The 12,332-nt window shown below is 42.1% G+C and overlaps 1 protein-coding gene across 1 annotated transcript; it reads left to right on the top strand.

The window, feature by feature from the left end:
* Window positions 1-10,792: 10,792 nt before the first annotated feature.
* LOC306955318 (protein MANBAL-like) lies at window positions 10,793-11,505 on the top strand (the record flags this gene model as incomplete). The annotated part of the gene is made up of 2 exons (XM_079546586.1): window positions 10,793-10,942; window positions 11,398-11,505. 2 exons carry the CDS (start codon window positions 10,793-10,795, stop codon window positions 11,503-11,505), a joined length of 258 nt encoding a protein of 85 aa, XP_079402712.1.
* Between the last annotated feature and the right edge of the window lie 827 nt (window positions 11,506-12,332).

Genomic DNA, 12,332 nt, shown 5'->3' with positions numbered 1-12,332 from the left:
AAAACCCAGATTTAACGTCAAAAACAGGGATTTTTGTGAGAAAAAGTCAGATGTAATGGGAAAAAACCCAGATTTGATAGGAAAAACAGCGATTTCTAGGAGAAAAAGCTGCATTTAAGGGCAAAACCTCCAGATTTAAAGGAAAACCAGGGATTTCTGTGAGAAAAGCCCAGATTTAAGGGGAACAGCAGGGATTTTTGGGAGAAAGCCATATTTAAGGGGAAAAGCCGCAGATTTGATGGGAAAACCAGGGATTTCTGGCAGAAACAGCCATTTTTGAGTGGGAAAGTATTGATTTCTGGCAGAAAAAGCCATATTTAAGGGGGAAAACCCCATATTTAAGGGAAGAACAGGGATTTCTGTGTGAAAAGCCCAGATTTAAGGGGAAAAACAGGGATTTCTGTGAGAAAAAGCCATACGTAATGGTAAAAACCCCAGATTTAATGTGAAAACCAGGGATTTCAAGGAGAAAAAGCCATATTTAAGGGGAAGAACCCCAGATTGAAGGGAAAACCAGGGATTTCTGGCAGAAACAGCCATTTTTAAATGGAAAAAACAGGGATTTTTGGGAGAAACAGCCATATTTAATGGAAAACCAGGGATTTCTGGCAGAAGAAGCCATATTTAAGGAGAAAAACCCAAGATTTAAGGGGAAAACAGGGATTTCTAGGTGAAAAAGCCATATTTAACGGGAAAAACAGAGATGTAATGGGATAACCAGGGATTTCTGACAGAAAAAGTCATATTTAAGCGAAAAAACTCTGGACTTATGGGGAAAAAGAGGGATTTCTGGCAGAAAAAGCCATTTTATAGGGAGGAACCTTAGATTTTATGGGAAAAACAGGGATTTTTGGGAGAAAAAGCCACGTTTAAGGGGAAATGCCCAGATTTAAGGGAAAAAAACAGGGATTTCTGTGAGAAAAGCCCATATTTAATGTAAAACCAGGGATTTCTGGCAGAAAAAGCCATATTTTTCAGGGGAAAAAAGCCATATTTAATGGGAGAAACAGGGATTTCTAGTAGAAAAAGCCATATTTAAGGGGAAAAACCCAAGATTTTGGGGGAAAAACAGGGATTTTTGGGAGAAAAAAACCATTTTTCATGGGAAAAGCCCCTGGTGTAATGGGAAAAACAGGGATTTCTGTGAGAATACCCCAGATTTACGGGGCAAAACAGGTATTTCTGTGCAAAAAGCTCAGATTTAAGGGGAAAAACCCCAGATTTAATGGGGATTTCTGGCAGAAAAAGCCATATTTAAGGGCAAAACCTCCAGATTTCTGGGGAAAAACAGGGATTTCTGTGAGAAAAGCCCAGATTTAAGGGGAACAGCAGGGAATTTTGGGAGAAAAAGCCATGTTTAAGGGGAAAAGCCGCAGATTTGATGGGAAAACCAGGGATTTCTGGCAGAAACAGCCATTTTTGAGTGGGAAAGTATTGATTTCTGGCAGAAAAAGCCATATTTAAGGGGGAAAACCCCAGATTTAAGGGAAAAACGGGGATTTCTGTGAAAAAAGCCCAGATATAATGGAAAAACAAGGATTTCTGGCAGAAAAAGCCATACGTAATGGTAAAAACCCCAGATTTAATAGAAAAAACAGGGATTTTTGGTACAAAAAGCCTTATTTAAGGGGAAGAACCCCAGATTGAAGGGAAAACCAGGGATTTCTGGCAGAAACAGCCATATTTAATTGGAAATAACCCAGATTTAATGTGAAAACAGGGATTTCTAGGTGAAAAAGCCATATTTAATGGGAAAAACCCCTGATATGATGGGAAAAACAGGGATTTCTAGGAGAAAAAGCCATATTTAAGGGGAAAAACAGGGATTTCTGGCAGAAGAAGCCGTATTTAAGGGGAAAAACTGCAGATTGAAGTGAAAACCAGGTATTTCTCGGAGAGAAAGCCATATTTAAGGGGAAAAACCCCAGATTTAAGGGGATGAACAGGGATTTCTGGCAGAAAAAGCCATATTGAAGGAGAAAAACCCAAGGTTTTGGGGATAAACAGGGATTTCTGACAGAAAAAGCCATATTTAATGGGAAAAACAGAGATTTCTGGCAGAAAAAGCCATATTTAAGGCGAAAAACCCCTAGATTTAATAGGAAAAACAGGGATTTCTGGTAGAAAAAGCCATATTTAATGGGAAATAATCCAGATTTAAGGGGAAAACAGGGATTTCTATGAAAAAAACCCTGATTTAATGGGAAAAACAGGGATTTCTGTCAGAAAAAGCCATATTTAAAGGGAACACCAGGGATTTGCTGGGGAAAAAACAGGGATTTCTGTGAGAAAAAAACATATTTAAAGAGAAAAACCCAGGATTTTTGGGGATAAACAGGGATTTCTGGCAGGAAAAAGCCATTTTTAAGGGAAAAACCCCATATTTAATGTGAAAAACAGGGATTTCTGTCAGAAGAAGCCATATGTAATGGTAAAAACCCCAGATTTAATAGGAAAACAGGGATATTTAGGAGAAGAAGCCATATTTAAGAGGAAAAACCCCAGATTTAATGGGGAAACCAGGGATTTCTGGCAGAAAAAGCCATATTTAAGGGTAAAATCTCCAGATTTTTGGGGAAAAACAGGGATTTCTAGGAGAAAGCCCCTGATTTAATGGGAAAAACCAGGGATTTCTCTCAGAAAAAGCCGTATTTTAGGGGAAAAAGCCCAGATTTTTGGGGAAAAGCAGGGATTTCTGTGAGAAAAACCCAGATTTAATGTCAAAAACAGGGATTTTTGGGAGAAAAAGTCAGATGTAATGGGAAAAAACCCAGATTTGATAGGAAAAACAGCGATTTCTAGGAGAAAAAGCTGCATTTAAGGGCAAAACCTCCAGATTTAAAGGAAAACCAGGGATTTCTGTGAGAAAAGCCCAGATTTAAGGGGAACAGCAGGGATTTTTGGGAGAAAGCCATATTTAAGGGGAAAAGCCGCAGATTTGATGGGAAAACCAGGGATTTCTGGCAGAAACAGCCATTTTTGAGTGGGAAAGTATTGATTTCTGGCAGAAAGAGCCATATTTAAGGGGAAAAACCCCATATTTAAGGGAAAAACGGGGATTTCTGTGAGAAAAGCCCAGATTTAAGGGGAAAAACAGGGATTTCTGTGAGAAAAAGCCATACGTAATGGTAAAAACCCCAGATTTAATGTGAAAACCAGGGATTTCAAGGAGAAAAAGCCGTATTTAAGGGGAAGAACCCCAGATTGAAGGGAAAACCAGGGATTTCTGGCAGAAACAGCCATTTTTAAATGGAAAAAACAGGGATTTTTGGGAGAAACAGCCATATTTAATGGAAAACCAGGGATTTCTGTGAGAAAAGCCATATTTAAGGGAAAAACAGGGATTTCTAGCAGAAAAAGCCATTTTATAGGGAGGAACCCCAGATTTAATGGGATAAACAGGGATTTCTGGGAGAAAACCCGCAATTTAATGGGAAACAGGGATTTCTAGCTGAAAAAGCCATCTTTAGTGGTAGAAGCACCAGAATTAATGGGTAAAACAGGGATTTTTAGGAGAAAAAGCCCTATTTTAGGGGAAAAACAGGGATTTCTGTCAGGAAATGCCATATTTATTGGGAAGAACAGGGATTTTTAGGAGAAAAAGCCCTATTTTAGGGGAAAAACAGGGATTTCTGACAGAAAAAGCCATATTTAATGGGAAAAACAGAGATTTCTGGCAGAAAAAGCCATATTTAAGGCGAAAAACCCCTAGATTTAATAGGAAAAACAGGGATTTCTGGTAGAAAAAGCCATATTTAATGGGAAATAATCCAGATTTAAGGGGAAAACAGGGATTTCTATGAAAAAAACCCTGATTTAATGGGAAAAACAGGGATTTCTGTCAGAAAAAGCCATATTTAAAGGGAACACCAGGGATTTGCTGGGGAAAAAACAGGGATTTCTGTGAGAAAAAAACATATTTAAGGAGAAAAACCCAGGATTTTGGGGGATAAACAGGGATTTCTGGCAGGAAAAAGCCATTTTTAAGGGAAAAACCCTATATTTAATCGGAGAAACAGGGATTTCTGTGAGAAAACCCCATATTTAATGTGAAAAACAGGGATTTCTGTCAGAAGAAGCCATATGTAATGGTAAAAACCCCAGATTTAATAGGAAAACAGGGATATTTAGGAGAAAAAGCCATATTTAAGGGGAAAAACCCCAGATTTAATGGGGAAACCAGGGATTTCTGGCAGAAAAAGCCATATTTAAGGGTAAAATCTCCAGATTTTTGGGGAGAAACAGGGATTTCTAGGAGAAAGCCCCTGATTTAATGGGAAAAACCAGGGATTTCTCTCAGAAAAAGCCGTATTTTAGGGGAAAAAGCCCAGATTTTTGGGGAAAAGCAGGGATTTCTGTGAGAAAAACCCAGATTTAACGTCAAAAACAGGGATTTTTGGGAGAAAAAGTCAGATGTAATGGGAAAAAACCCAGATTTGATAGGAAAAACAGCGATTTCTAGGAGAAAAAGCTGCATTTAAGGGCAAAACCTCCAGATTTAAAGGAAAACCAGGGATTTCTGTGAGAAAAGCCCAGATTTAAGGGGAACAGCAGGGATTTTTGGGAGAAAGCCATATTTAAGGGGAAAAGCCGCAGATTTGATGGGAAAACCAGGGATTTCTGGCAGAAACAGCCATTTTTGAGTGGGAAAGTATTGATTTCTGGCAGAAAGAGCCATATTTAAGGGGAAAAACCCCATATTTAAGGGAAAAACGGGGATTTCTGTGAGAAAAGCCCAGATTTAAGGGGAAAAACAGGGATTTCTGTGAGAAAAAGCCATACGTAATGGTAAAAACCCCAGATTTAATGTGAAAACCAGGGATTTCAAGGAGAAAAAGCCATATTTAAGCGGAAGAACCCCAGATTGAAGGGAAAACCAGGGATTTCTGGCAGAAACAGCCATTTTTAAATGGAAAAAACAGGGATTTTTGGGAGAAACAGCCATATTTAATGGAAAACCAGGGATTTCTGTGAGAAAAGCCATATTTAAGGGAAAAACAGGGATTTCTAGCAGAAAAAGCCATTTTATAGGGAGGAACCCCAGATTTAATGGGATAAACAGGGATTTCTGGGAGAAAACCCGCAATTTAATGGGAAACAGGGATTTCTAGCTGAAAAAGCCATCTTTAGTGGTAGAAGCACCAGAATTAATGGGTAAAACAGGGATTTTTAGGAGAAAAAGCCCTATTTTAGGGGAAAAACAGGGATTTCTGTCAGGAAATGCCATATTTATTGGGAAGAACAGGGATTTTTAGGAGAAAAAGCCCTATTTTAGGGGAAAAACAGGGATTTCTGACAGAAAAAGCCATATTTAATGGGAAAAACAGAGATTTCTGGCAGAAAAAGCCATATTTAAGGCGAAAAACCCCTAGATTTAATAGGAAAAACAGGGATTTCTGGTAGAAAAAGCCATATTTAATGGGAAATAATCCAGATTTAAGGGGAAAACAGGGATTTCTATGAAAAAAACCCTGATTTAATGGGAAAAACAGGGATTTCTGTCAGAAAAAGCCATATTTAAAGGGAACACCAGGGATTTGCTGGGGAAAAAACAGGGATTTCTGTGAGAAAAAAACATATTTAAAGAGAAAAACCCAGGATTTTTGGGGATAAACAGGGATTTCTGGCAGGAAAAAGCCATTTTTAAGGGAAAAACCCCATATTTAATGTGAAAAACAGGGATTTCTGTCAGAAGAAGCCATATGTAATGGTAAAAACCCCAGATTTAATAGGAAAACAGGGATATTTAGGAGAAAAAGCCATATTTAAGGGGAAAAACCCCAGATTTAATGGGGAAACCAGGGATTTCTGGCAGAAAAAGCCATATTTAAGGGTAAAATCTCCAGATTTTTGGGGAAAAACAGGGATTTCTAGGAGAAAGCCCCTGATTTAATGGGAAAAACCAGGGATTTCTCTCAGAAAAAGCCGTATTTTAGGGGAAAAAGCCCAGATTTTTGGGGAAAAGCAGGGATTTCTGTGAGAAAAACCCAGATTTAACGTCAAAAACAGGGATTTTTGGGAGAAAAAGTCAGATGTAATGGGAAAAAACCCAGATTTGATAGGAAAAACAGCGATTTCTAGGAGAAAAAGCTGCATTTAAGGGCAAAACCTCCAGATTTAAAGGAAAACCAGGGATTTCTGTGAGAAAAGCCCAGATTTAAGGGGAACAGCAGGGATTTTTGGGAGAAAGCCATATTTAAGGGGAAAAGCCGCAGATTTGATGGGAAAACCAGGGATTTCTGGCAGAAACAGCCATTTTTGAGTGGGAAAGTATTGATTTCTGGCAGAAAAAGCCATATTTAAGGGGGAAAACCCCATATTTAAGGGAAGAACAGGGATTTCTGTGTGAAAAGCCCAGATTTAAGGGGAAAAACAGGGATTTCTGTGAGAAAAAGCCATACGTAATGGTAAAAACCCCAGATTTAATGTGAAAACCAGGGATTTCAAGGAGAAAAAGCCATATTTAAGGGGAAGAACCCCAGATTGAAGGGAAAACCAGGGATTTCTGGCAGAAACAGCCATTTTTAAATGGAAAAAACAGGGATTTTTGGGAGAAACAGCCATATTTAATGGAAAACCAGGGATTTCTGGCAGAAGAAGCCATATTTAAGGAGAAAAACCCAAGATTTAAGGGGAAAACAGGGATTTCTAGGTGAAAAAGCCATATTTAACGGGAAAAACAGAGATGTAATGGGATAACCAGGGATTTCTGACAGAAAAAGTCATATTTAAGCGAAAAAACTCTGGACTTATGGGGAAAAAGAGGGATTTCTGGCAGAAAAAGCCATTTTATAGGGAGGAACCTTAGATTTTATGGGAAAAACAGGGATTTTTGGGAGAAAAAGCCACGTTTAAGGGGAAATGCCCAGATTTAAGGGAAAAAAACAGGGATTTCTGTGAGAAAAGCCCATATTTAATGTAAAACCAGGGATTTCTGGCAGAAAAAGCCATATTTTTCAGGGGAAAAAAGCCATATTTAATGGGAGAAACAGGGATTTCTAGTAGAAAAAGCCATATTTAAGGGGAAAAACCCAAGATTTTGGGGGAAAAACAGGGATTTTTGGGAGAAAAAAACCATTTTTCATGGGAAAAGCCCCTGGTGTAATGGGAAAAACAGGGATTTCTGTGAGAATACCCCAGATTTACGGGGCAAAACAGGTATTTCTGTGCAAAAAGCTCAGATTTAAGGGGAAAAACCCCAGATTTAATGGGGATTTCTGGCAGAAAAAGCCATATTTAAGGGCAAAACCTCCAGATTTCTGGGGAAAAACAGGGATTTCTGTGAGAAAAGCCCAGATTTAAGGGGAACAGCAGGGAATTTTGGGAGAAAAAGCCATGTTTAAGGGGAAAAGCCGCAGATTTGATGGGAAAACCAGGGATTTCTGGCAGAAACAGCCATTTTTGAGTGGGAAAGTATTGATTTCTGACAGAAAAAGCCATATTTAAGGGGGAAGAACCCCAGATTGAAGGGAAAACCAGGGATTTCTGGCAGAAACAGCCATATTTATTTGGAAATAACCCAGATTTAATGTGAAAACAGGGATTTCTAGGTGAAAAAGCCATATTTAATGGGAAAAACCCCTGATATGATGGGAAAAACAGGGATTTCTAGGAGAAAAAGCCATATTTAAGGGGAAAAACAGGGATTTCTGGCAGAAGAAGCCGTATTTAAGGGGAAAAACTGCAGATTGAAGTGAAAACCAGGTATTTCTCAGAGAGAAAGCCATATTTAAGGGGAAAAACCCCAGATTTAAGGGGATGAACAGGGATTTCTGGCAGAAAAAGCCATATTGAAGGAGAAAAACCCAAGGTTTTGGGGATAAACAGGGATTTCTGGCAGAAAAAAGCCACTTTTAAGGGGAAAATCCCCGATTTATGGGGAAAAACAACATAGATTTCTGGAAGAAGAAGCCATATTTGAGGGGAAAAGCCCCAGATTTAATGGGGTAACCAGGCATTTCTGGCAGAAAAAGTGATATTTAAGGGAAAAAACTCTGGACTTACGGGGAAAAAGAGGGATTTCTAGTGGAAAAAGCCATATTTATTGGGAAAAACCCCATATTTAAGGGGAAAACCAGGGATTTCTAGCAGAAAAAGCGACATTTAAGGGGAAAACCAGGGATTTCTGGCAGAAAAAGCCACATTTATGGGGAAAACCAGGGATTTCTGGCAGAAAAAGCCATATTTAATGGGAAAAACCCCAGATGTGATAGGAAAACCAAGGATTTCTTGCAGAAAAAGCCATATTTAAGGGGAAAAGCCCCAGATTTAAGCAGTAAACCAGGGATTTCTGGCAGAAAAAGCCATATTTAAGGGTAAAATCTCCAGATTTTAGGGGAAATGCAGGGATTTTTGGGAGAGAAAGCCATATTTAAGGGGATAAACCCCAGATTTAAGGGGAAAACCCGGGCATTTCTAGGAGAAAAAGCCATATGTAATGGTAAAAACCCCAGATTTAATGTTAGAAACAGGGATTTCTAGGAGAAAAGCCATATTTCAGGGGAAAAAGCCCAGATTTAATGGAAAACCAGGGATTTCTGTGAGAAAACCCCAGATTTAAGGGAAAAACAGGGATTTCTCTGAGAAAGAAGCCATTTTTAAGGGAAAAATCCCCGATTTATTGGGAAAAACATAGATTTCTGTCAGAAAAAGCCTTTTTTAAAGGGGAAAGCCACAGATTTAATGGGAAAAAGAGGGATTTTTGTCAGAAAAAGCCATATTTAATGGGAAAAACCCCATATTAAGGGGAAAAACAGGGATTTCTGTGAGAAAAGCCCAGATTAAGGGGGCAAAATAGGGATTTCGGCGAGAAAACGGCAGATGTAAGGGGAAAAGCCCCAGATTTATTGGAAAAACACGGGTTTTTGGGTGAAAAAGCCATATTTAATGGGAAAAACGGGGCTTTCTGGTGGCAGAAGCCGTATTTAATGGGAAAGACCCCATATTTAAGGGGAAAAACAGGGATTTCTGGCCAAAAAAGCGATATTTAAGGATATAAACCCCAGATTGAAGCGAAAACCCGGTATTTCTGGGAGAGAAAGCCATATTTAAGGGGAAGAGCCCCTGGCTTAATGTGAAAAACAGGGATTTCTGGCAGAAAACCCCTGATTTAATGAAATAACAGGGATTTCTAGCAGAAAAAGCTATATTTGAGCGGAAATACCCCAGATTTAATGGGAAAAAAGGGATTTCTAGCAGAAAAACCATATTTAATGGGAAAAACCGAAGATTTAATGGAAAAACGGGGATTTCTGGGAGGAAAGCCCAGATTTAAGAGGAAAAACAGGGATTTCTGGCAGAAAATGCCAGATTTAAGGGGAAAAAAGGCATTTCTGTGTGAAAACCGCAGACTCAAGTAGAAAACCAGGGATTTCTAGCAGAAAAAGGCTTTTTATAGGGAGGAACCCCAGTCTTAATGGGAAAAACAAGGATTTCTGGGAGAAAAGTCCCGATTCAATGGGAAACAGGGGTTTCTAGCTGAAAAAGCCATATTTAGTGTTACAAACACCAGACTGAATGGGAAAAACAGGGATTTCTTCCAGGAAATGCAATGTTTAAAAGGGAAAGCAGGGATTTCTGTCAGAAAAAGCCATATTTAAGGGGAAGAACAGGGATTTCTAGCTCAAAAAGCCATATTTAATGGTACAAACACCAGAATTAATTGGAAAAACAGGGATTTCTGGCAGAAAAACCCAGATATAATGGAAACACCCCAGGTTTAAATGGAAAAACAGGGTTTTCGGGCTGAAGGGCGCTCGGCTCCCTACCCGCTGCGCGGCCCCCGCCCCCAGCATTAGCTGGGTGGCATGAGTTACCATCTGCTCCTCCTCCGAGCCTCCTCTGGAGCCAAGTTCTCCTCTTCCCATTTAAATGCTGCAGGAGTTGTATTTTAGTTGTTGTTTTTGTTGTTGATTTTAGTAGTTAGTGTTAGGAGTAGATTATTGTTCGTATTCTAGAGTTAGGCATAGGTTCCTGTTCTTATGTTAGAGTTAGGCATAGGTTACTTGTAGTGTTTTAGTGTTAGGCATAGGTTCCTGTTCATACTTGACAGTTAGGGGTAGATTGCTCGTGTCAAGTGGAAGTGAGCAGCGCTCACTCGGTAAGCACACGCCTGATTGATGGTCCGAAGACATGAGTGCGAGTGCCGTGAGCACGGAGGCCCGATGGCATCTTGGATTAATTGAATTTCCAGCTTGTGACTTTTGTGTTGCAGACCGTCGAGGAGCAGAGTGTGAGTGGCTGCGACATTGCGCTGGGCCTCAGGAGAACAGTGTGTGACTGTGTCTCGAGCATCCTGCGTGGCCGTTGCCAGGTAGGTGTGCCTTCCTTTGCAGTAAGCAGTGCTTAGGCGTGAGCCCAGCTCATCCCCCTGTCCTCAGCAGATGGGCTTTCTGCGTGCTTTATTGCTGTGCTTGGTGCCGTACGGCACAGCAGCAGCAGCAAGGCCGTGAACACGTACGTTCCCAGGTAGATGCAAATGTGCGACTGCTGGTATGAATAATATTGTTGTTAGTGTTCATGACGCAGTGGTCGTGCATGTGCGATCAAGCTCAGGGAGAAGTTGATTCTTGCCTGTTCAGCTCTTGCTGAAATGCAAGTTTGGCGTCCCTCCTTGTGGTTGGGTCGGAAGACCAAGGATATCTTGAGAGCACGTCTCTGAGTCAGGCTGGGAGTTTTTGCTAGCAGGAAGTCACACCGTCGGGGCGCACGAATGGAATGATGGCTCTCGATGATTTCCCCCTTGTAGAAAGCAGCCTCCTGGAGAGCAGCAGAGCAGCAGGCTGTGTGCGCTATGGCCGCTGAGCTGCATTTCTCGCCCCCTGAGACCCCTGAGCCCACGCTGATGGAGAACGTGCTGCGCTACGGCCTCTTCTTTGGAGCCGTTTTCCAGCTTGTGTGCGTGTGGGCCATAATCCTGCCAGTTTCCAAGTGCCCAGAGACAGTAAGTAGCGCTCTGTTTGATAGAGGTTGATAGAAATGCAGAGGAAATGGGCTGGGAGGGAACAAGCTGGAGCCGTTGCCTACGGTAGCGCGCCCCGGCATTGCTGAGAGTGCGGCAGTTTGTTCTGTGCTTCCTTTGGCGTGCGTGCTGTTCCTGGTGGCACGCCAGGAGCCTGGAGGTGCAAGCTCATCTTATCGTGCTGCTGCTGCTGTGAGCGCCAGGCAGGGCGCCCCCCTGTGCAGGGACTGCCTTGCGGGAAAGGCCTGTAGACTGTAGGTTACGTGGGATTTTTGGGAAGAAGACAGAGGTGGAGTTTCTGTTGTGCCCTGATGTCAGGAAGGCAATTTGCAGCACTGGCACCCAGAGCTGCCCAGTCAGGTGACTTGAGCTCCCAAAGCGAGCTGTGGGGCAATTGTCAGAAAGTTCCCTGACTGTTTGTGAATTGATTCCTGTAGGACTGGGACGGCTTGGAGTCTAAGACTTGGGAGACGGTGAAGAAACCAAAGGCAAGTGCTGCACAGCTAAGCAAGAAAGCCAAGAAGGAAAGCAAAAAGAAACGGTGAGGGCTTGAGCGATAAGCCTCAAAGGCCAAAGGAAGCAGCGGGAATGCTTGCTGAGAGGTGCTGCAAAGGCAGCGGACTGTACGTCTGGTTTTGTGGCGTGGCCGTGCTTTCCCTTGCCCAGACATTGGAGAGGAACTGAGGAAGCTGGAAGGGCTTCTGATGCGTGACAAACAAATCGGACTTTGCCTGTGCGGGATTTCATGTCTGGCAAGAGCTGGGGACGCTGCGTTCCTTCAGGGTCCTTCAGCTCGATAGCTGTTTCAGAATGTTGATGATGAGGTGAACTTACCGCATGTGGCTGGTCACGAGCGGTATCCAGGCTATTTTATTGTCTGTTGACATATCTACAAAAGGCAACCCAAATCCCTTAGTTTAAAATAAAAGGGAAACAAACCTGTTACACCTGGTGCTGCCTCTTTCAGTAGCTGGTCAAAACATGCCTGGCTTGGGCTGGCAGCGGCAGGGCGATGAACCGGCCGGCTTCACGTCCCTCCCTGGAGATGGAGCTGCTTTTCCCGCGTTTCCATGTTGGTCTTGCCAAGTGGTGGCCTTTCAGCCAAAGCGTAACTGCTAGCGAAGAGTGTGAGCATCAGCTTGCTCTGTGAGGACTGAGAGAAAGAAAAGGAGAGGAAGCAGCGCGCGAGGAAGAAAGGTGTCCCTGCACTCAGCCCCTTGAGCTCGTCACTCAAGCTTCCCTGGTGGCTTTTTCAGCCTTGTGTAGCACTGACTGTTCCTGCTTGCCCTGGGAAGGCCAGCTGCAGCTGCGGGCAGCCGTGGCCTGCACGTCAGCCTCCCGTTGAGCCGCGAGGAGTTCAAGTGCGGGTGGG

Source organism: Tetrao urogallus (assembly GCF_951394365.1).
Source record: "Tetrao urogallus genome assembly, chromosome: 25".
NCBI classification, from domain to species: Eukaryota; Metazoa; Chordata; class Aves; order Galliformes; family Phasianidae; genus Tetrao; species Tetrao urogallus.
This window is presented reverse-complemented; position numbering and strand designations above follow the sequence as displayed.